Here is a 25,354-nt window from a genome sequence, read left to right as displayed (position 1 = left end):
ATTTAGAAAATCTGAATTTGATCTGGCTTTAGCTCAAAACTCATGTTACCATTTGAGGATTGATATAAACTTTTTGATGTTAGTCCAAGTAACTCAGGAGGAGAGAGAACAGTCTCTGCACCCTGAACTACAATATCCATTTACGTGGTGGCCTTGATGGGGACCCTCTGCCATTGCAGAAACAGCCTGCATGATCAGATCCAGCTGCCCTGGTTGTCATGGGGAGGGGGCTTGATCTTCCACCTTTCTTTTTTACTTATTCCCCTCAAGGATCTTGGGCCTTGGAAACAAATGTCAGGGAAGGCTATAGCAGTTCTAGACTTTTTCATCAGCTTGGCTCTGTGACATTGGGTAGGTCCTGTTCCTTCTCTGGGACTCAGCTCTTTATTTGTGAAATGGGATTTAGACAAAATAAGAGCTAAGTAGTGTTTTTTGGCTTTGTTTTTCTTTTTCTTTCCTCCTTCCCTCCCTTCCTCCCTCCCTCCCACCATTCCTTCCTTCCTACCTTTCTTTTCACAAGAACCAATTGACGAAAAAGTACAATTAGGAAGAGTTTTAGGAATCAAAAGCCACACCGAAGCTACTGAACTCCTCCTTTGTCATAAGTAACCTTTGTTATATATGAGGTCTAGGGTACTCCTGGCATTGTGCTGAGTGTGTTGCATGATTGAGGTCATCTAGTCCACTCTTCATGGTTAGCATCATTATCCCCATTTTATAGATGAGAGAGCAGGGGCTCAGAGAGGGTAACTAACTGCCCAATGTTATTTGACTGCCAAGATTTGAACACAAGATGCCATATTTCCCATTCTTATCTGCCATGCTCTTCCGCTGTCAGCTCATCCCCAGACTCCCTCTGGAGCTTGTGTTTTGTGATTTTGAGATTTTGTAGAAACCTTGTCTCCACAGTTGAGTCCATCAATGGCCTTGGGGAAGAGCTGGGACTCAGCAGAGTGGATGTCAGGCCTTTATACTTTCACTGATCACCAACTCCTAGTCCCTCAACAAAACATCTGGACCACGTGCAGAAGTGGGCTTCCTCAGCACCGTGTGCCGTGGCTGAGCTCCAGTCCCCGAGGACAACAGTGACAAAGGCACCCTGTGACCACCCCCACCCCTCCTTCCCCATCTCCCAGACCACTTACTGCTTGAGGACAGTAACCCTTTCTAAAGACCCCAACTTCTAATAAATGAGCATAACAGGACCATGGCCTTTGATGTTGGGTAACATCTTTAGCATCATGGTTAGACAGGCTATGGAGTCCCAAACACTTGGACCCTAGCTTTGACTCTGCTGTTTATAATTTTCAACTTTCGGCAAGTTACCTATTTTTCTCATGGCCCCAGTTTCCTCATTTATGATAGGACAATCACAATCTCTGTAGAGCACAGGGTTCTTGTGAGGATTAAATGGCATAATAATGCAAAATGCTCAACACTGTGCTCATTGAACTTGAGTTACTATCTTCTTTCTCATACTGAAGTTAAGGGAGTTGGAGATATTGGGATTTTTGGGGCTATACCTTTGGGACAAAGTGACGAGCTGGGGTGTCACTAGAATGCAAGAAGGAACAGAATGGATGTAGTGGTAACAGTAATGCCCCTTTACAACTAGGAGAGCACACTGTAGTTTAAAAAATGCACACAATACATATATACATATAGAACCTTAGTTGATCATTGACATGGCTCTGGGGAGTAAGAAAACCATATTACATGGTGTATCATTGAAGACTGTGGAGATGTTTATCTTGAGGGGTACAGGATAGGAGGAGTAAGAATTACCTTTGATCTCTGGGGAGTGGTGAGGGGAACTTGGGAGTGCAATGGTTAGCAACATGTCTCTAGTTCGTATACTGCATTTGGGAAGTCAGAGCAGGCTAAGGGTGAACACAGCTACCTGGAGGAGGTGGTGAATGCCCACATCCTGGAAGTATGCAGGCAAGAGGCATGTGTCAGATAGTGGCCATCCACCCAGCCCTCAAGCTGTCTTAATTGTGAGAGTCAGGATTCTGTGAAATTGCATAATTAACAGGTAGCAAATAATAATCTGAAGAGTCTTGGACAGCTGCGACCTCTCTTTCCCTTCCCCTCCATTGCACAGGCATGGCTGAGCTTTCATAAAAAGATTAGAGCAGCAGGAATGTCCCGTCTGTGAGGTTGGGCAGTGAGTCCGGTCTGCCAGCAGTCTCACGACTTGAATTCCACATATACTTCCTGCCACTACTGGTCCTGCTACACTGGACTGGGGGAGGGGTGGGCAGAGATGGCTCACTGTGCTGATGCTATAGGCAGGGGGCAAAGGGAAGTGCGGGCTCTGGCAGAATGCCAGCCAGTGGGGAAGGAGCAAGTGGTAGGACAGGTGAGAAAAGAGCAAATGGAATTGTACCTGCAGGCAGGTTGATGGAACTCTGAAGGCCAGGGAGGGGGGCAAATTTAAAGGAAATGTCCCTGCTAATACCTGTCTTGGGGGACCCAGGGAGAACGCTTCTACAGATTGACCATTTAATGAGTCTTGATTTTCTGTGGCAAAGAAACAGGCAGAGCTGCATGTAGAGAATTTGAAAGCATAATCCTTCCGAGATACAGTCCTTGGGTATTATTAACTAATTAATTATATTATCCATTAATTCATTAATTGTTGAGTACTTAGTACATGCTTGGCTTGGTGAGATAGTGGTGGAGAGGGAAGATTTCTGGGGCTGTAGTTAAAAGACCCAGGTTGGCCTTTGGGGGCCTCTCCTCAAATCTTTCTGAGCCTCTGTTTATTCATCTGTGAAATGGGGGTACTATTGCCTGCCCTGTGCCCCTCAGAGTGTAGTGAGACTGGGATGATGCTACATGTGTGGCAACCATTTTTGCAAATTGGTCCTGCAGCAACCCTTTCTTTAGTGGGTGTGGGAGAAAAGAGAGTATGATAAGTAACTGATTTTCATTCCAAGTCCGCATCTCTAAAAAACAAACTGGGAGCTAGCTGACAAGGATTATGGGTTCATAATGGAGACTCAGCATTTGTCTTTCTGCTAGCCTGGTATAAGGGGAAGTTTGGAGCCAGCCAACTCAGAAGTGCAAACCTGGCTCCACCAACTGACAGTTCTGTGACGAGCACATTGTTTAACCTCTCTGAGCATCACAAATGAAAACAGAGATACTAATGCCTGCCTCATAGACCACTTTTTTAAATGGGCATTGCGGGGAGGGTGTGGGGAGAATGTATATGTGACATAGATATTCTGGTGAGCAGAGTTTTTCCTACATTCTAAACATGCTAGTGATGGGAAAAAAAATGTTTATCCCATCAGACCACCCTTTAGTTTGGCTCTGCCTGCAAATATTAGTTTCCTCTTCTCATTCTTTCGTGTAAGGGCCAGTCCTTGGCCAATTACATCCTTAAGTTAGTGGATACATGCTTTAACTTTTTCCCTCCTCATAAGGGGTGTCACATGATCAGCAACTGTCTGGGGTTCATTTGATAGCGATCATGAGTTAGGAGGTTCCTATTCCAGTCCTGGTTACCCACTTTTGCTTATTTGATATTGGGCAAGTCTCTTGATCTTCCTAAGGAAGCCTGAGGTTTTAATTTATAAAATGGGAATGATAATCTGTTCACCATGCAGGATATTGTTGTGGATCAAGACAGACCATAGTTATGAAAGACCTTTGCAGAAGCAGAATTCTGTGGCAATGTGAAAGATTATTATTCCAGAGTAATGATCACTCTAAGTTAAATGAATCCAATGTAGTGAATGGAATTTTGTGTGTGAGCCAACAGGGTGGGAATAGATATTTCAGGGACTTCTGAAGGCATCAAACTGCTGCTTGTCCTTGCTAGCCTGTGTATCAGTATGGTTTTCTTCTATCATTCTTCTTTTTATATACTCTAATTTCTCTGTGCAACCTCCCTCAGGTCCTCATGGAATTTATGCATTTAGGAGGTTTATTTCTATCCAAGGCAACACATTTAATGCAAAATTATAGCTAATTGCAGGTGTCCAATCTCTGCTGCAGAACAAGAGTAAACATGAACAATAAAAGCTTTCTTTCTCTCCCTGAAATGATGCAAAGGAAGAGAGAGAGAGAGAGAGAGAGAGAGAGGAGAGAAGGGAGAGACCCTTTACTAATACACTCTTTTCCAAGGATAAGGGAAATAAAACTTTATGGACAGAAATGAACCCTTTGAAGTGTTATTTATTACTCCCTTAACACCATAGCTCCTCCCAAACCCCCACTGACAGGTTAGTAAAAATCATTCTTTCCCTTGAGAGCAGAGGAGAAAACTGATGACAGATGTCAGGATGGTAACATTAGTGCCTCAATACATGCAAATGGGTTTGGACAGGAAATATTTAAGTTTGGTTCAACCAGTTTGAGACCAGTGGTTAGCCATAGAAACAACTGGTTAGAGCTCAATTACTGACTTTTTTTTCTTAAGTATTGTACGGTTCCTCGTTGGTCCCTGATTGATGAATCAGAATTCCTTTAGTCATTAGAGATGGAAATCTAATTCAAAGTGGCTTAGGCAAAAGAGGCAATTGATTAGCTCCTACCACTGGGAGGTCTTGGGTAAAGTCTGGCTTCTGGAACTGGGTCCAGGGATTCAGATCACATTAAGACCCTCTCCCTCCATCATGTACCTTGATTTGGGTGAGTTGGCTTTATTCTTTATTCTTTTTCTGCAGAAAAAACTTTCTCTCCATGAATCAACAGATAGATAGCCCTTAGATAATTTTAGGTTGGACTCAAAGTATAGGCCCTTTTCTTACTCAAACTCCAGATTGAAAAATTCCCAGGGAAGATTCTAATTGGCCTGACTTGGGTCACAAGATTACGTCTAGACCAATCACTGTGGTCAGGGCAAAAAGGGGTGTGTGGAAGGGCAGGGTACTAAGACTGGCAGCACAAACCAGGGCCACAAGGTGACAGGGTGGTAAGGGCAGCTTCCCAAAGGAAGGGATGCTAGGCTGTCAAAAGCCAGCATATGTCTACTACCACATACTGTACTGTTTTTTTCCTAATGGTTTTCCAATGGCTGGGGAGCTTTTTTTAAAAATACATATGATTGCTAAGTGGTTTCTATGCAGTTTATTAAGCTGATTACTCAATCGAATTAAATGAGTGGCTTCTTTTTACCCCCTTACAAAATGAGTTTGTGTGTGAAGACAAGATTTTTAGATCATCGCAGATTTTTTTGAAAGAAAAACCAAAATGATTTTTTTTTCTGATTATGGTTTCAAGGCAGGATGAAGAAAAGGATAATGAGCTATTTTGTTTGTCTTAAATATTTAGATAATTAAAAAAAATTTTCAAGTTACTTTTTCTCCCAGAATTGCTTAGATAACCTCTACCTCAAACTCATATACATCCGATATCAGGCTTCTATACTGAATTATGAATTTCTGCTACCTCTTTATGACATATTTTTAGGGATGTACATTAAAATGAAGGCTTTGTAATTGTAAAATCATGACATTGGTTTTCAGTTTCTCTAACTTTCCATTCTGAATTCTTTGCTTACCTCCCTGTGTGCCTTCCTTGCCCTTCTTCAAGCCTCTCTACTCTTCCTATCCACAGCTGTTATCAAGAAAACACCTGTAACACGTACTTACCAGCAGTTTGACTTCGCCAGATATTTTTGTCTACCAAGAGCATTTACAAAGAAATTTAACATCTTTATGGAATCAAAGGCTTTGTCCTGGATAAGGAGTTTTGGGGATATAGGTCACATCAAGGAAATGCTTTTGGGTGGGGGGGCTTTTTCAATTATAGTTGACATAGTAAATCATGTTATATTAGTTTTATATTGGTTTCAGGCATACAACATAGTGGTTCGGCATTTATATAACTTATGGGGTGATCACCCTGATAAGTCTAGTACCCATCTGACATCATACACAGTTATTACAATGTTACTGACTATATTCCCTATGCTGTACTTATGATGATTTTTATAACTGGCAATAGATACTTCTTAATCTCTTTTATTTTGGGGGGGTCGGGGGGAAATTTTGTCCCAGGTCTGAAGTTCCATTATCTAGGCAATTGAATACTTTATTTAGATTCAAGACTAGTCTTGATTAAAGTTTTAGCTACCTTAATTCAAAAAATCTTCCCCATATGATCTCACGTATAAGTGGAACATAATCAACAAAACAAACAAATGAGCAAAATAGAGCCAGAGACTTGGAAACAAAGAACAAACTGACAGTAACCAGAGGGGACGGGGGAGGGGGATAACAGGGGAAAGAAGGCGAAAGGTCATTAAGGAACATCTATAAAGGGCCCATGGACAAAGCTAAAGGGGGATAGGATTGAGGGTAGGAGGTAGGGGTGGGTGGGATAGGGGGAAGTGGAGGGGGGAAATGGAGACAACTGTACTTGAGTAACAATAAAAAATAAAAAAAATCTTCCCAGGTTGTTGTCCAGTTTATCCAGATACACTTGACTACCTCTGCAGGGCTAGGAATAAAGCTAGACATTACTTTAGGGTTGTTTAAGTATAGGAAAATCTCGGGACTCTGAGCCAGGAGAGCTGGCTTCTAACTAGTCTTAGTTTAGCCAGAAACTTACATGACCTTGGAAAAGTCACTTACTCTCTAGGGCCTCAAGTTCACTTATATATAAAATGTAGTTGAGTAAAGTTATTTGGTGATTTCTAAGGTTTCTACCAACTCTTACTATATTTCTTTTTTCATTCATTTATATAAAACACTTATCCAGTGGAAGTGCAACTCTCTCTCCCCAGGGATATGAGAGTATGAAATCAGACAATGTGTATAAAATGCCCAGCCATGAGCAGATGTTTAACAAATGGCAGTGGTAATGCTTATTTGTAGTAATGTTATTAATTACACTACATGGTTTCTGTAATTTGGTGTTTATGAACTAATTTTGTGTGCTGTTTTCTTTTCTTTGGTGATAGCACCTTTACAGTCGCAGTGGTCTAAACACACACACACACACACACACACACACACACACACACACACCCCTATGTAGGCTCCTTATGTACATCCAAGGATCTTTTGCCATAAGATACATACTTAATACTGTTGTTAACATTTCCCATGGGCCACAAGCCCACAGTCCTTCAGGAATGGAGGAGAATGCTTTACCATAGCAGGAATGGAGAGGATGTCGCAAAGCAGCTCTCCTTCTTCATCTTGTGCTCGTGACTTGACTTATGAACCCATCGTGGTTCCCTTTTATTGCGTATAGACAAAGCCCAGAAGTCTTCTTGTCATGGTGTCTCTGGTGCTACAACACCCATTGGTACCCACTGTCTCCTTCTTTGGTGACTTCTTGTATATTCAAGCAAGTGAATTCAAGAAGTACCCTCCTGGGAGTGTGCTGGAGCTTTGTACTAGAACCTACCATGAAGACAGTGGGCTCCCTCTGGTCTGTTATAGGAATTCCTTTGTTGTAGGAATGCACAAACTCTAGGTGGCTAATGCTCTGCTTCTGCCGCCGAGCCTCAGTTTGCTAAGGTATAAAATTGGGTGGCAATTCTGCCTCACAGGGTTATTGCCATGAGGATTAGAGAAGAGCGGTATGAAGTGCCTATGACAGCACCTGGCACATAGTTGGTGCCTAAAATATCACTTTTTTGCTTAATTCAATACATAATACTTGAATGAATTTCTTTCTTAGCGCGACCTCCCTCCCCAACCCCCCCACCTCCCTATTCCAGGATGGATCAATTGCTTCCCATGCCCAGTCCAGCCTTCTCTTCACTGATTTGCCTGGCCAGTGTGGTGCCACTTATGCTGCCCTGCCTATTCTGTCCTTCTTGCCCTGGCTTGCTCTGCTTTCCCTTCTTCGAATGCCTTTACTTCTCTGGCAGTGTAATTTCTACATACTCTCAAGGCAACACACAAATGTCATCACCTCCTTCCCTTATTTCCTCAGGCAGAAATGACCTCTGCCTCCCACGGACACCAAAGAGCATTCTACTTCTCTCATTCATCAAGTCAGTCAGCAAATACTGACTGAGGATCTGTTATGACCAGGCACTGTGCTTGGGGCAGACAAGGTCCCTGGTGTTGTGAATGTATGTTCTAGACAAGAAGAGGCAGACGGTAAGCAAGTAAACAAGATATTGTTAGGTGGTGATGAGGAATGTGAGAGAGTGAATTCAGAGCGTATCTGAATAGGGTAGGGAGGGAAGGCTGTTCTGGGCAGATGGCATCTTGAGTTGAGACATAGATGATACGGAGCTGGTCTCACAAAGATCTGGTGGAAGAGGATTTCAAGGCAAGGAAACAGAAGGTGCAAGGGCCTTGGGATGAACTAAGTGTAGCGTGTTTGAGGAATGTGACAGAAGCTGGGTTAGCCGGAAAATAGTGACCAAGTGGGGAAGGGTATGAAATGTCATCTATTCAGAATCCCCTTTCTAGAGGCTGGGCACAGGGTGATGAGAGGCATGTGGAAGACTGGACCCAGGTCCTTCGCCTTTTTTCCCCACCTACCTTCAACCTTGTGTCATACATATTGGTGTTTATGTGTCTTATTTTTTCTTTGTGACTATCAATTCTATGAGAGACAAGACTGTTACTTGTCTCCTTTTTCCCCATGACATCCATCTGTGGGCATGGGTGCTCATTACCTGTGTTTGTTAGAAAGAAATGTGTATATTCTGGGATAAAAATGAAGCTCAGCTAGTCCTTTGGGGGATGGATAGGACTCATTTGTACATCTCTCAACTGGATATGGCTGCAGAGCAACCTGCAGAAAGATCCTGGGCAGAGTGTCAGCCACTTCTGCAGGCAGAGCACCCTGCTGGCTCCTCAGCAACACGCTGTTGGCTCAGACCGGCTGCCTGGCTGGATCCCCAGCTTTGGCTTCTCTGACCTGTCTAGATTTGTGCTGGGGGCCAAACTCGTCTGACCCCAGCTCACTTCTCTACACTCAGCTTCTTCCTTGCCTAAATCAAGGTAACCATCTTCTCTGTTGTTTCACCTGATTTAGGGTCCTTGCCTTTTCTATTAAGACTTTCCCTGCCATTATCCACATCCCTACATACTTTCATGATGCCATAATTATATAAGACAGGGTTTCTTAAGCTCAGCACAATTGACACTTAATGCTCTGTTATGAGAGGCTGCCCCGTGTGTTTAGCAACGTCATTGGATCTCTACCCACTAAATGCCCGTAACATCCTCTCCCCCTAGTTGTGACAACAAAAAATATCTCTAGCTATTGCCTAATGTCGGGGGTCAGGGGGCGGTGGGCACAAAACTGCCTCTAGTTGAAAACCACTGACATAAGGCTATGCCCAGGAGAAATCTTAGAGATCAGTTAGATTTATCCCCTTCTCTCATTTCAACCAAGAAGGTCTCTGAGGCCCAGAGTAGGAAAATGAGTTGCCCAAGGTCACACTACAAATTGGCAGTGATGTAGGCAATAGACTTCCTGCCTTTTAAATCTCAGTCCACTGCTTTTCCTTAACATGGTGAAATCTTCGTAGGAGGTGGTCAAAAGAAGTGGAAAGATGGTGACTTTGGGGAGAGACAGACTTGGATTAGTATCTAGGCCAAGTCATTTGTTGGCTGCTTGACTTGGGTTCTGAACCTCTCTGAGCTTTCATTTCCTCTTATGTAAAATGAGAGAGATAAATCGTCACTTCACAGGGTGGTTTTGAGGACTAAATGACAGGTATGTGAAATCCTAGCATAGGATCCAGGAGCAGAATTTAGAGCTGACACCAGCAGGACTGAGTGCCCATGGCAGACGGAGCTGACAGACAATGCTTTCTGGTAGAATGTTAAACATGCAGGTGATGAGCTTTAGTGTCTCTAATGGAAAAAGTCAAGTAGTTTGGAAAATAACTGGCTGTGTCAAACTGGCTGATTCATTTGACAAAGTTGAGCCCCCTCTTTCCTGAGGGGTTACCTATGACGATCATTGATGATGATTGTAACTTACCTCTAATATCCTGTGTCTCTGTCTTCCCCCAACAAAATGTTATTTACAAACATGCCTGAAGGGTAAAGGAGCATTTAGAGTCCAAGTTGGGATTGTGTCTTTTCCTTTTCTTTTATCAAATGAATATAAGAGCATTTTCTCCCTTGGGACCACAGAAATTTGACTGCTGTCAGGTAACCTGGTTTCTGGTGTTGGTCAAATGCACTAATAATAGTGCTTTGTAATTTCTAAAGATGTTTTCATGAGCATTTTCTTTGATCCTCTGGATGGCTCAGCTGTAGTTGTTCTCAGTCCTGGCTGCACATTGTAATAACACGATTGTTCGAAACAAAGTGATGAAACAAAACAACTATGCCTGCACTCAGACCAATTATATTTGGAAATGCATCTCGTGCGTTAGAGATTTTGTTTAAAGTTCCTTAGGTGATTCCAGTGTGCAGTTAGGGTACAGAATCACTGCCTATTTTGACATCAGAAGTTCCATTTACTTGGTAAGGAAAATGAGGCTCAGGGTAGTTAATTTTCATGTCCAAGTTTGAAATGGAGGAGAAGCCAGGTAATGTGAACCCTAATCTACTGGCCTTTCCATGATGCCACATTGCTTCTCTACTCATGTTGTGATCTGGGGTAAGTAGCTTCTTTTTCAAGAACCTCAGTTTTCTTATCTTTAAAGTGAAGTAGTGGTGGAACTCCATAGACATTCTTTCTTAGAAAGAACATTATCATTTGGTAAGAAAGGAACTTGCCATCTTGTCTCTCAATTAGGGTGTCGACTTTTGACATTATTTCAGTGAAAGTTATCCATTGCCATTTCTGTAGGGCCCTGGTAACCCCCTCTTAGTACTTATCAGACTGTTACTGATCAAATAACCTAAATAGGGCTATAAAAGATGCAAGACCAGAAAAAATAGAGGATGTGTATTTCAGCTTTCACACCTGCAGTGTCTCCTTGATAGGGGTTTATTCCAAGTCCAGCACTGACCCTGGTCTTGTCCACACAGAACGATAGCCCTGTTTCCCCAGGACAGCCCTGAGAATCCTTCCCCAGGCTGGGTCAGTTGTTCTGCAGAGGGCCTGCTTTTCAGTTCTTCCTTGCTGCCTTCTTGCCTGGATCTGTTTTAAAGGAGCTAAAGGGACTCTTTCTCATTTACTCCTCTTTTTTGCAATTTTGTCTGGATTAGTGATCTCTCATACCCCAAAATGATAGGCTGACTTTCCCCAAAGTGTGAGAGATGTCACTTTAACTGTATTTAGTTACTTTGGCATAGCAGAAAGATAGAGAACTGTTTGGCTGTTATTTTCCTTACCATCATGCATCATGGCCAGATTAACAGAGAGGTGAGTAATGTAAAGGCTTTGGATTCAAGCAGACCCTGCTCAAATCTCAGCTGTGTCATTGGACTTTGAGCAAATTAATATCCTCTCTTTAAACCTGAGTTCCTCATTTGTAAGGCCCTACCTTAGAGGGCCATTGTTAGGATATAAAAGGTATTAAGTGTGCTCAACATAGGAAGTGCTCAGTAGTGCTCTTTTAGCCATTATGGTCATTATTCTAACTATTTGATGGTAAGGTGGCAGAGATCAGTTTCTCCTCATGGCAGCTGGTGTTAAGTGCTTCGTCATTCCATGTCACCCTAGATGTGAAAGGTAGTCACCTTTCAGCAGGTGGGTGTGGACAGTGCCTGAAGCTTCATGCAAGTCTGCTAATTTCTTTCCCTTCCCCCAACCCTTTTCTACCATGGTAGTTGCTGCCTGAAATGCCACTGTTGGAGCTTCCTTCATTTATTTTAACCCCCTGACACCTGTTAATATGCAAAGTTCCTTGGGAAAGAAAAAACACTTGAAGCTGTTCTTAAGCATCAGTGTCTAAGTGTCAACAAATGTCAGATCCTTTACAGAAAGCACATCTTTCTTGAGTGTCCTGAGCACCAAGATTATCTACTTACAAGCCAGGTCTAGATTTGTTTTTTGTTGTGACTCTGTGTACATCACAGATACACTTGGACTCCAGTTCTTGTGAGCCAACCAGTTCCCTAGAGGTACTGTGACCACTGCAAGTGGCTCTGTATGCTGTTGAAACTGTAGCCCTTGAAAACCAAATACCAGTCTTTTTTTTTTTTTTCCTATTTGGATGAATAACTTACAATGATCTAGTTCAGCTGAAATGACTTGTTTGAGATCTCCTTGTGAGTCATGTGTAGTGGCCACCATTAAAAAAAATGTACTGGACTTAGGCTCAGCAGTAAGAAAATCATATAATCCCTAGAGCTATGGCTTCAGAAATGGCACAGAAATGGAATGGACAAATATGAAAAGTAGATAATGGATCCACAGTGATTTAATTCTCGGTGATATTTTCACTTTATGCAAATACCAAAAGAAAAAAAATAAACCTGACTACTTGGGAAGAAAAAAAACCCAGAAACCAAAAAAATATTTAGTGTTTGATCAAGCAAAAATCCTTTCACACGTCTGCCAAGAGAATTAAAACAAATATAGATGTTAAATAAAAGGCCCAGGTACCAAAGAGCAAAATTTAATGAAAGCTAGAACTGTTAAGTATGGATTCCTGTTGAGAAAAATGTCAATCTCTTTCAGAGTTTTCCCATAGCTCTATTTTTAAGAAAAGTGTAGTAAAAATACATAATACAAGTTAACTTTTTTTCTTGCTTTTGTCTTTCCCATCACTCCTCCATTGATGAAAGGCATTTTCCACTGGAGTCTTGGACCCCCACAGAGCACAGGCCCTCATTTCTAGCATCAGTGGCCTCTCCCTATCAGATCAGGTTACTGGTGAGCTCAGTAGCTGGAGAGGTATCCTACCAGGCCAAAGGCAAAAGGTCTTTGAAGCATGTTGATGGTAGAGGGTTATTGCCAACTCCTCTGAAATGCAGATTCCCTAATGGTGGGTCATACCAGATTCTGCAGTGGTAGGCTAAGAGCTGAGAAAAATCTGGTGAGAGGGCAGGGGCTGGGAGGACATCAGCTGGCAGTGGTGGAAAGTGATAATCCATCTTGAGGGTCCTGCTTTTCACGTACCATGCCCACATTGACACGTGAGAGACTGAACGACAACACTCGAGCTGCAAGGGCAAAGAGTTTGATTTTGGGATGGTTCTTTGCTATGACTGATAAAAGAAGAATGGGAGGGACATAGAGATGGTGGGTGCCCACTGAGAGAATCCACGGATGAAACCAATCAGGCAGGCTCCAAACCCTTTAGTTTGTCAATTGCTAATGATAACCCCTAGCAGAGAAGACTGGATAGAAGTAGAGGGTAAGGGAACAAGCCAGAATATGGTTATCCATAGAAGCTAATGATACATGGTACACACTGAATCATGCACCTAGGAGAGTGGCAGCTGGAGAGCTGGAAGCCAATTGCCCCAAGAACTAGAGTTGGAATCTCCAAGAAAGGCATGTGCTAGAAACAGTGCTCTCCCAACCAAAGTTGCAGTCAGCCTGGGCTTCTCTTCATGAGCCCTGTCACCTCTCCAGTCTTGCTTTAGTTCAGCTTTGTAGTCACAATCCTGGGTGTATTGATTCTGGTCACTGGAATATAACACCTCCATTCTGTCTTAGCCAAGGGGAAGGTCTGCTTCCTTGGCTTAAAAGTTGGGATCAGGGACCTTAAGAACCCCAGTGTCATTTTCAGTTTAATCCATCCCCCTTTTCCCCTCCAAATAATTCAGCCTAGGGTATTTTACCTTCTAAAGATGACAGAATGCTATCTGGCCACATGCTAAAATAACACTTTTATATGGACATAAAAACCCAAGTTCTCTGGGTCAGCCTCTCAAACCCAAGAGAGGGCATACCATGGGAGGTCCTATTGTTTGTGGGCTTTGATGAAACTTCCTTTTCTAAAATTCTTTTATCACCTTTCTTTTGCACTTAGCTTGCATAGCATTTCCCCCCATATCAGAGGCTCTAAAGGAAGAGAGTCTCTTTCACAATGGGGCTCTTGCTCAGATGTTCAGCAAATGAAAAGCAAAAATCATGGGTGTTATCTTCCTGGCTGTCAGCTGTTCCCAAGTCTCTACTTGGTTCAGGAGGCCAGTCGCCCTTCAGCCACCAGGGTGCTGTTGGGCTTGAGCGTGGTCAGAAGGGCATATTTCTCAGGGCTAAGGTTGACTCTGGGACAAAATATACCATTCCACCTAAGGCCGATGAGATGGCTCTTACTTATTAAAAGAAGCTTTATCTGGGCTTCCAGCAATAACTTCACGAGTCCTCCTCTGAGTGCACACCTGCCTTTGCCCTCTCCACCACCCTTGGTCTGAGTTGCTTTTCTTACGTATTCTCAACTAAATCAGGCAGTCCTCTGGCGGCAGCTCACTTCTTCAACGACCTCTGTCTCCATCTAGGGCTTGGAGCCATGGAGTGGAGGATAACTTGGAGAGCTCCCATGGCGAACTAGTTTGAAGGTTGCTTTTTATTTTTTTTTTCCTTTTCCTTGCTTTTAAGGTGGAACAAATTGTGAATCTCCAACCTGAAAACTGAAGAGGGATGGGTAGGGAGTTGGGAATAAGAAGTAAGGAGAAGGAAGGGGCCTAACAGAACCTGCAAACCATGAATATTAGTAAGAAAAAAAATTGCACAAACTAAGACACATTAACAAGCAAATTAAAAGAAAATGGTACAGTTTCCTCATTAGTGTTCTGGTGACTCCATTGTCAGAGACACAGGCTCTATTAGACAGGGTTATCTCCCCTTATTGCAGTGCAGTGTTATTTATCATCCTTACTTAGCAACGGAACAGCATGAAAGAACATCAAAAAAGGAAACGGGATAGTAGAATGGTTTCCAGTTCTTCAGGAAAATCTGTCGAATCATCCTCCTTGTGGTCGCAGTGGTTGGTGGCGGTTGTTTCATTTTGTTGTTTTTGGCACTGAAGGGTTTGGGATGGGGCTGGGGGGGCCCAAGCCTGCTCCCCAAGGGGTCTCCATCTGCTCCAGTTATAATCCTGTGGCTCCCAAGGGCATCCCTGAACTGTGGCTCATGCAGGGAATTGATTGCATGGACTTGGGGAAGTCGTGGCTGACCACTCGGCCATTCTCTCCACTACCGCCACCACTGGCTCCTGCCCCGCTGTTTCTGGGGAGTGTCGATGTCCGTATGGCTTCATTGATGGATTGCTGTGGGATCAAACAGAAACCCTTTTCAGGAGGACCATGGGGTTCTTCCCCAGGTCCTTGGCAATGATTGGCAAGGAGAGTGAGTCAACATTGGACTTAAAATAGCACCCCTATCCTTTTCTCCATCGAACTCCTTTCCTAATCTGTAATGCTAATTTTGACTTCCCATGAACTCACATAACTGTTTCCTGGCTCTGGAAAAGTCTGATCCCCTCTCTGAACCTCATGTTCTCTGTGTAATAAGGTTTGCTGGACAGGGTGATCTCTAAGATCCTTTCTGGTTCTTATATTCTGTTCTAAAGTTAGAATAGTGCTATGGTTGCACTGATGATAATAAATGTAGCAACATGAACCAAGTGGAAAGGGTCTGGATATGGGGTTTAGGAAACTTGGAGTTTAGTTCCAGTTCTGACATCAACTAGTTGTGTGACCTTGTGCGTATCTCCTTTCATCTCTAGACCTTTTTAATCTCCATGCTTATAAAATGTGTTTATCTCCTTATGTATGTAGGCTTTTAAGCAAGTGATGCCACTGTGTGAAAAATTATTTGAAATGTTAAAAATTAAGGGTATGTTATTGTTGGGTCAAAATTAGAGCCTACTTCTGATTTACTTCACGGAAATGCTATCCTACTGCCAGCAGCACGTGTTAAGGAAATACAGGACTCCTTTGAATAATACAATAGGCAAAATGTAGTTGGAAAGGGGCATGTGCCAAAAATCTGTGGATGCATTGCAGAGATCATTATCTGTCAAGTGCTTCCCATCGGCACATATACCCTGCACTTCTAGACTGACACCTCAGATCAGTGCTAACATAAGCTTGTGATTCTAGAACGCTGGAATTCTAGATATAAAAAGAACTCCAACAATCACTCCAGGACCAGATGAGTTAGGTGGAGGGTTCAAGAACACAATATGGGACTAGAGCCAGACAAGAGGAAGGGCTCTGTTCTGGTCCCTTTGAAGAAAGAAATTTCATTACATGAAATCTAAACCCTTATCTCTTCCTGTTGCTCTAACTTCCCATTAAGAAATACTCATAGAATTTTTGAGGTGGGGCTTGGTTTCTTGGTAGGAATCCACATAAAGGAGAAGAATTGTTTATAAGTTGAGAGGTTTCTTCCTCTCAGACCAACCCTACTTCCTTCAAGGTGCAGTCTGTTCCCACCTTCTTCTTGAAGCCCCCCCCACCTTAGTACTCATACATTGTACATTCTGTGGCGTAACAGTTCCTTGGCAGCTGTGTACGTTTCATCTTCTTTAAGGGAGCTAACTCCCTGGAGGGCAGTGGGGCCACGTCTTCTTATTCCTGAACTGTCTCCCAGTATCCAGCTTACAGTTAGATGCTTAATTGGTAGTCTTGAATTTGTCTAAGAAAACTGAGCCTCCTAGGATCCTTCTTAGAAATTTTGTGGCTTTCTCCTTTGCACATTGCCATGGTTCTAGTGACCAGAGAAGAGTGTCTACCTACTGTGGCCAGACAGACCTAAACAGAGTGGTTTTGACCACATTTTTGTTCTTTCTGCAATACTTTGGTGGGAGTATTCTTTTATTGCTGGCGATCCTGGCAATGTCTTTCAGTGTTATTTCTTTTTAAAACCAATAATTCTGGCAAATCTTCCCCATATGATGCTCTACCCACACTGGTTCTCTCTCCTCCTCAAACCCACAGAGTTGATTTATTTACATTCTGCCTTGGCTGTCCTCCACTGAAGAGCAAGTTTGACCTGGGTTGCATTCTTTTGTGTCAAGGCCAAATACAGACCACTGTAATGCTCTATGGGGGAAATGTGAAATGAAAGCACAAGGAATTAATGGTTACTTATTCTCAGTTAAAAATGTTGAAAAGAAAATTACTTTGCGTGTGTCTGTGAAATATGGAACCTTCTATTGATTAGCTTGAAATGTCTGTTTTCTATGATTTTCTTTGCCTCATTCCCTTAAGTAAAAAAAAATGTTTAAAGTTCACACTGATGACCTTGGGCTTTGTTTCTCAAAAGGTCTTACACATTCCCATAATATTCCATTGAAGTTGATGGTACTTGTTGAATTTATCTTAAAGGAGAAGGTTGGTGGCACAGTCAGCATTGCTGCCTATTGAAGTGTGAGAGAACTTGGCCCAGGGTGTAGCTAAAACCCTCCAATGTCATGCCATTGAGAAATGGTTTTTAAGGAAGGTGAGTACTGGTCAGAGGTCAGTGACTCCACACACCTATGGGAGTAGGCCTTGCCTGCTCACTGGCTTCCTTTCTAATATGGTTATGGGGTCTCAGGAGAAGAGATGAACAGAGTCAAAACTCTGGAGCAGAAAGCAATGCTAAAAATGACTATATCGCTAGTTCTCAAACTTGGCTGCATGTTGCAAGCACTTGGGGAGTTTTGGGGTAAAAAACACTGAAGCCTAAGACCTAATCCTAGAGATGATGACTTGACAGGTTTGATGTATGACCTGGACTCCTTGAGTTTTACAAACTACCCACGGGGATTCTAATATATAAACCAGGCTGAAACACACTGATCTAGTTTATTTCATCCACTTTACAGAGAAAACTGAGGACTTATGACTGACTTGCTTAAGCTTACAGGAATGGGGGCTAGAGCCTTTTAACTGTGGTTCTTCCTACCCCTTGTAGCTAAGCAGATGCCATTTCTTCTGGGAAATATGGTTCTCCCTTGTCCATGTTTGAAATACTAGCCATTCTTAAATTTTATCCTTAAAGTTGTTGTTTCAAAATTGATACTCAGGGAGAAAAGGGTGAACAAAAATCCAGAGTTGGCTCTTGAGAGACTCTTTCCGTTTCTCTAGTGGTGATTGCATCCTAAGTTCTCAGCTGCCTGCTTTTCTGTGAAAAGTCTGGGAAGCCTCTGCACATCATAGAACACCCCAATAAAAGCTCAAACCTCAGTGATGACCTCATCCCAGCGTGTGTGCTGAGAGAGAGTGGCTGCCTGCTGTGGTGGATGTCCCACCTCTCCACCCCATCCCTGCATCATCAAGTCTGTCAGCTGCTCATTAATTCCATGGAAATGTGCAAAGTCTCAATTGCTGTGGCTTAAACACAGCCCATGTTAGCACAGCCATATGCAATTATGAAAGGGCTTTCCTGGGGGTGGGGGAGGCTAGGGATTATTTTCCTTTGGGAGCAAGGTGGTGAATAATAAAGACCCTGGTTGTCCTTCACATCAGCTAAGCAGGTTCTGGTCTGTTTTTCCAGGCAGCATCTGAGACTTTATTCAGTTTGGAGTTTGTCTTAGGTTATATATTTTTCCTACTGTGTGACAATTTAAATTGTATACTAGTGTTCTGGTTGCCTAAATCCTCTCTCAGTCCCCAGTTCTCACATTTTTCTCTTTCCTCAGTTTTCCTGTATCCTGGTCCCCCTTGCCTTTTTCTGATTTCCAGGCGAGAGTTCTGGTCTTTGGGTCTCTGACACTGTTGTGCAGCCTTTGCTGCCAACTCTCTTCCTGTGGTTCATTTCTTTCACACTTCAAGTCTGTTAAACATCACTTTCTCAGGGGAGCCTTTCTGACTTGCGCCAGCCCCTATCCCCCAACCTAATTCACCAAGCATGGCAAGATCACCCATTTTGCAGGGGTTAGACACCCTCTCCCCTATATTGGGAGCTACATTTCTGTTAATGCAACCTCAGCAAGAATCTACCCTTGTAGCGATCACTCTTGCCTCATGCTGTGTTCACTGTCCACTTCAACTCCTAACTTTTAATCTCAGCACCTTATCTCTGGCTGAAGTAGTTATTTTCTTGGGCCTTATGTTTATTGTCTTCCTTCCCATCTTCCTTACTTCTTCACAGCTGCCCCTTTCCCTGTCACCTTCCTATAACAGCTTTCTGCACCCTGCCTTGGGCTGCGCTCAACCTCCTGTCACTCCCACCCCTTCTAGTAGAGGGACTCCCAGGAAACCCAGCTGTGTGAAACAACAGGTTAGGAAAAAGGCCTGGGAAGATGATGCCACCTTCATCCTCTTGGACTCGCTACGGGATTTGTAGCAGAACTCGATTAAGGCAACCAGCATGGCTAGTCCGAGTCCTCCGATCAGGATGTAGAACACGCCTGCCACATTGCTGAGGCTCAGGGCACTCGTCTTGTCCTAGGAAGAGGAGCAGGGAAAGGGGGGAGGGGACAGAGTAAAGTGAGCCAAGAGGCTAGAGACGATCTAAATAACAGCATATCTACACACATACACTCAACCCCATCACCCTCTTTAACATTTATAATAGTTGGAAAGGCTTTTTATTCAATGACAAAGTATTAAACACCCTCCCCCCCCCAAGTGGGTGTGTGTGTGTGTGTGTGTCTCTGTGTAACAGTTTTCCAAGCATCCCTGATTATGTTTAATTCATAATTACATTTCCTTCCTCCCTAATGCCTGTTCTGGGGTGAGAAATGCCACAGGAAATTTAGCGCAGCTTTGACCAAGATCTGTGCCCTTGAGCTTACCCCATTCTTTCAGAAAACTGTCCTTTCATTTTCAGCTCAGTTCCTGCCCCCAACCTGTCTGTTGCTCAGCAACACATTTGCTTTGCTTATTGTTTATATCTCTGAGCATTTTCCTGAGAGTTGGTACTTAAAATGAACTTTCCCCTAGATGTACATTTGATTTCAATTTAATAAGACAGTTATTGCACATAAAATAGAGATCTACCAATGTATATCTTTAACTTACTGCTCTGAGTCCTAATTTAGGAAAAAAAACGAGGGGCTTGGCATAGTAAAAAGGCACTGAGGTAGAAAAATGGCTCTATTAAATCCTAATAATTGTGCTTAATTGGTGTCGTTTTTCTGTCGGAGGTGCTTGCTAAGAAACATTGTAGGCAGACTCAGGTGGCTGAATTTAGAAATCTGTTGCCTGAGGTGAAAGATCTTACCCTGGTTTTGGATGAGAGGGTCATAGAGCAGGGTGCATAATTTCTAGGGGTCTGGGGACAAGTACCCATCTCCAATAGGAGGTGACAGAGCTTACTTGGTGGAGACTGAGAAAGGCCATCAGATATGATCCCTAAGTTCCATCACCTCTAGTAGGGTTCACAAGTGGGGACTGGGGGACAGCATCTTTCCAAGTGGTGAGAGAACAACTGAACAAAACTGGTAGTCATGGTGGCAGGTGGTGGCCCAGGGAGAGCAGAAAACTGCTTAGTGCAGTTCTTGACCTGAGAACATCTTTAAGTCCTGAATACCCATCCTCAGATGTCGTGATGGCCCTACCACCTTTACTTGTATTGTTTGCTCAGGTACAACAAGTTTCTCATTGAATGAAAAATGCATGCCTCAGCTGGCACAGGCACACACCATGACTGGTTGGTTGGTGACACTGGATAGGATAAAACTTTTACATCTCTCTCTCTCTCTCTTTTTTTTTTAAAGTGGGGTTGCACAAAGGGTGAACTGTCTTGCTCTAGGGACTCCTTCAACATCTGCCTGTTAGAATGTGGGCCTGTTGACCTAGTCATTGACCTCTGCCCTGGTTCTACTTGGTGCATTTTACAGGACTCGGCAGGGCTAAGCTTGGGGACTGCGGCTGGTAAATAGCAGCATGCCTGCCTTCCCCAGAAGCAGCCTTGACCAGCAGAGCTGTAGGATTATCTAAAGCATACCCCTTTGGTGGCTTCCTGTATTGCTAAAGCAGATGGCTCTTGAATGTGGGTTACACTTGGCAAGGCATATTCTGGCTTTGGAAGTAGCGGAAATGATTATTCAAAGGAATCGAATTTCTCCTGCTCTGGTATAAAGGTCCAATAAAGGAAATGGGGAACAATGAATATGGTGGTTGGCTCAAGAGTTGGTTGAACAATTAAATTCCCACTTGGCATGATTTTTTAGAACACTCAAAATGTCTCCCTATTTGTTGTTCAGGAGGTCTGTAATTCTGCTTCTGGAGAGTAATTCAGAGTCCTTGGTGGAATAATGGATAGTGGAAGTTCCTGTAAAACTTTTCTGTATGGATAGGGCTGGGGTGTGGTGGGGAGGCATGTGAATGTATTAACAGCTCACACCTTAGGCGGGAGGTGTAGTGACTGATGCTCAGAGGGGGTGGATGGGGAACAGGCCTGGGGGAAGGTGGCAGACAAGAGGCTGGGAGGAGAGGAAGAAGTCCTGCTGACTTCACAAGCTGACAGGCCTTTCCTTAGCTGAAGTACGCCATGCCTCTTTGGCCACGAAGGTTGTTTCTGTTTCCTTCCCCATGGTCTTTTTAGGTTCACCATGGTTGTAGATTGCTTTCAAGGATAAGAGAGTCATGGATGTCTTTTTTTGCTACTATTTTAAAAAAACACCTAAGGGAGCATCTGCCTTCCTGGCTGTAGAAGGTGGAAAGTCCACCTCTGGTATATCTGGGAAGGAAGCAGGGCTAGATATTCATACGGAAGTGTGGTTAGGGGACATATTCTATATAACTGCAGAAAGAGGAAGGTCTAGTGACTGAGCATTTGATTATGTCCACGTACGGAGAACATCTCTCACTTCTGAAGGAGGTCTCTGGCCCATGGAGGTGGCAGTGTATGTGTGTGGGGGGACACATCCCATACACATAAAGAGGGAAACAGATGGTATTGGGACTGCCACCTCTCCCCTTAGAGAACACATAGTGCCACTGACCCTTCTCTATGCCAGGGCAGTTCTGTAGTAGCAGGGGTCGGGGAAGACTCAGGGAAGACACACTTAGATGTAGCACAACTGTCTAAATTTGGCATAATTTGACAGGGTATGGGATGAAGCGCTGGTGGTGGTGTCCTCTTTGCCCATGCAATTAAAGAGTTTACATGTGGGCAAGATTTTGTGATGTCCCTTATGTGTGCCATTAGCTTTTTGATAGCATCGAATTTAGTTCTTTCAAAGAAGGTTCAAGATCATGGTCTTCTGTTCAGTTGCCTTTACTGACTCTCTTTGACTGACTTTGTTGGAATGTTATGGGGTAACCTAAGGCACAGACAACAATCCCTTTTATCGAAATACCAGAGCTCTGACTCTTTCTTTGGCCCATTTTGTCCCTACAAGAGGGGACTTCTTTGTGGATTTGAATGCAAACATCTGTGTTCATGTTTCATGGGCTATAAGTTTCTCAGCCATGCCTGGGGAAAGGGGAAAGGTAGAATTTGAATCTCCTGAGCACCTCTCTGGGGGACCACATTTTCCTCCCATCCCATGGCAGCTGCATTCCCAAAAGCCAAGCAGCTTGTTGGTGGGAGTGAAAAAGATACAACTTGTCTTCCACCAGGAGGGGGGCGGGGAATGAGAGTGACAGTACTGAGAATGACAGATGAAAAGAAAAACAAAAATTCCATCTTTTAGGATTGTTGGGCTTGTTGTTATGGTGATAATCTCCCCCGCCCCCCCCCCCCTTCATCTGTTCTCCTTAACCTGTTTTCTTATTTGCTACTCCGGAAGGAGGTTTTTTTCTTTTTCACATTTCCCCCCTTGCTCTTCCCATGTAATCGGGGACTGTCCCAGACTCCCTCTGTGTTTCTGAGCTAGCATCCCTTCCGAGAATGTGGAGCCTGCATGAGTCTTTGTGAGGAGGTTTGAGCCAGGCCTGAGGCAGAGAAACTTGGAGGTTTTTGAAATGGCATACATAGAAAGTTCTAGGGAGAAGCCAAGGCCTTTGGCCATAACACCAGCACCTCCCAACAGAGACTGTGCTGCCCTAAATAAGGCAGCAAGGCAAGGGCCTGCTAAATAAGGACCAAGCTTCAGTGTTCTCCAAATGGTTCCATTCCTTCCTAACTTCCTGGTGAGGGTGTGAACCCCTATGTAGCAAAGGCTGCAACTCTGCTCTTCTCTGCATTCCACAGGAATTCCACACATTCTCTGATGTGTATACAACCGGAGTTTTAGGGGCTGCTGCCCGCCTTCTACCTGCTAACCCTGTAACCTGATGCTGCCTTGCAGGGCCCAAAGCCCAACCCCTCTTTCATTCAGTAGACTTTCTGCTATAGTGGGCTTTCTCTTGTGCTTTTCCAGCGCATAGTTTTTGGCCTGTGAGCCATTTTCCTGAGAGGCTGGTTATTACCTGAGGGTGGAGACTGAGTGGATGGCTAGGCTCACTCACTAGCTAGGATCAAAGTGAGGAAGCTATGGGGAGGTGGATTTGATTCACTAAAGGAAAACCTTTTCACTGTCTGAAGGTGGAATGCCCTGCCATGGACAGGGGTAAGTTCCTCAAACATGGATGTATTCAGGAAGAAGCTGATGAGGTCATCTAAGGGATTCAGGCACTGGACAGAGTGTTATGCCAAGTGACTTTTGACACTCGTGCCAGCCCCAGAGATCTGAGGCATCTAAGGAGTTCCTAGAGGGCCTGGGATCATGCCTTTTATAAATTCTCCCTAGAGACTAACCTCTAGAGGGGAGCAAAAAACGAACTCATGTTAATTGGCAACTTCTGCTGTTCCATTTCCAATCTAGGCCAGTTCCCTAGCCTGCATATTTTCCCAAGAGCAACACAGGATGAAAATTGGCCCATTGTACTAATAATTGGCAAGGCAGATGCTGCAAAAGTAAGGGCTGTGGGGGCGGCTTTCCTCAGCAGTGTGTACTCAGGGACCGGCTGCTGTACAATGCACCACAGAACATCCTGCCTCAGAACAACACTGCAATGCAGCAGGGAACGCGGGGCGACAGTGTGGGTCGTGGCGGGGAGCACAGGGGCTGGCTGAGGCCGAGGCCTCTTCCCCAGTAGGAGGAATTTTCCAAACAGAAGCACCAGTCCGAGGGTAAAGTGGGTGTCTCCACAGGTGGCGTTAGTTGTGAGCTGAATCTCTAACTGGAGCATGCACTGGAGAGCAGGGGTCTTGTGTGTGAGAGGAAAATTGAGCCCACTGTCCCCGAAAGTGCTTCTGACTCATGGACCCAAAGAAAGAGTTTCAAAGGAAAAATCTTTGTTTCTGGCTAGTCCCTTCTCCTAGGGCAGCGATGGGAGATTTAGGATGTGTGGCTAAGGGATGCTTGGGAGGACTTAGGGTATTTCAGCATTCAGTCTCTGATCTGGGTGATTACTGTATGTTGGATTTATCATATTGGAGCACACCCAACTCCCAGGAGATTCACCTTGAAGTCACTGGCTCTCTTTAGACTGGGGTCCCTAACCCCTGGACGTAGGATGGGTACTGGTCCATAGCCTGTTAGGAACCAGGCTGCACAGCAGGAGATGAGTGGCAGGAGAGAAGCTTGTTCCCATTAGTGCCTGAGCTCCACTTTCTGTCCCTCCCCTCCTGCTCCAACCCAGTCCAGGGAAAAATTGTCTTCCATAAAACCCGTCCCTGGTGCCAAAAAGGTTGGGGACCAGTGCTTTAGACCACTGCTCTGCCTTATAGAGACTGGGAACCCTGATTTTGAGCAGAGTTCTAGCTGAAGCCCGAGACTCCATGGTGCTTTCTGCATCTCGTTGTCTCAAGAATGTTTTCCTATCTGTGTCCCTCTGACATTGCCTCTTGGGAGTGTCTTTAGTGTGGCAGCCTGTAGTGGGTAGGTGAGGGAGTGAGTAGAGCATAGCATCGTTGTATGATTCCCAGGTCTTCCCAGGTGGCAAATGTTCTTTACCTGTGAGGGGGACAGGGAGAGGGGTTTGCACTCAGTGCAGGGACAGAGTTGGCAGTTTGCACTCCTTCTGCCTTCTAGGCCTTGCTGCAGGTAGGGGCGGGAAGGTGAGTATTATTTTCTTTTCCATTCTCTTTGAATCTTTCTGATCAAGGCAATGGCAAAGTCTCATTTTGGTGCTGGTCTAACTCTCTCATTTATTGCTTTTCCTTTTTAAGAGAGAATAGGCCTCAATTTCAACTGTAATTAAGATTTTAAAATTTTCATTATATTTATTTTTGTGATAGCCTTCTATTCTTTGCAGGAAATATTGATTTTCTATTTATGAGTGTAGCACTGCTACTTTTTATATAAACCAAATTAAAGTAATAACAAAGGTAGTAGATTTAAAGGAACACAAGAAGCAAATAATAACATGGGTGGTATGTGAATGTTTAAAGTTTTGGTAGGGTGGGATTGAATCCTCTCAGCTCTCTGTCACCTCTAAAGCCTGTGAGTTATAATAGAAACAATGCCTTTGGCTCATGTGACTATCTTCCTTGAACTTATCACAAATTCACACTTGTACCTGGATAGAGAGCCCCACTTGTAGCCAAAGGTCTTGGAATCTGCAATCCAAGTGGCTTCCTTAGTTTAAGTGTAAAAGATGATGACAGAAGCTTGATGTCTCATTTGCAAAAAAAAAAAAAAAAAAAAAGTTGATAAAAGGGGGGCCTAGTAGTTCCTGAGCAGAATCCGGGCCAT

General features: G+C 43.8%; 1 protein-coding gene across 5 annotated transcripts in view; it reads right to left on the bottom strand.

Annotated features, from left to right (window-relative positions):
- Window positions 1-12,241: 12,241 nt before the first annotated feature.
- GRIA1 (glutamate ionotropic receptor AMPA type subunit 1) overlaps window positions 12,242-25,354 on the bottom strand; it is a 277,525-nt gene continuing 264,412 nt past the window's right edge. For 3 of the 5 annotated variants that reach the window (XM_024576848.3, XM_045185121.2, XM_045185123.2), the window contains 2 exons: window positions 19,035-19,169; window positions 12,283-15,080 (listed from right to left, as the gene is read on the bottom strand). In XM_024576848.3, coding sequence (XP_024432616.1) covers window positions 14,880-15,080; window positions 19,035-19,169 — 336 coding nt within the window. In that variant the 3' untranslated portion in view covers window positions 12,283-14,879. Of the gene's footprint in view, window positions 15,081-19,034; window positions 19,170-25,354 lie in introns of all 5 variants that reach the window. The other 2 variants (XM_024576849.3, XM_053926920.1) reach the window with 2 other exon arrangements.

The sequence above is a fragment of the Desmodus rotundus genome, chromosome 6 (genome assembly GCF_022682495.2).
Source record: "Desmodus rotundus isolate HL8 chromosome 6, HLdesRot8A.1, whole genome shotgun sequence".
Lineage (NCBI taxonomy): Eukaryota > Metazoa > Chordata > Mammalia > Chiroptera > Phyllostomidae > Desmodus > Desmodus rotundus.
Note: the sequence above shows the minus strand (reverse complement) of the source record. Positions and strands in the feature narration are given on the sequence as shown.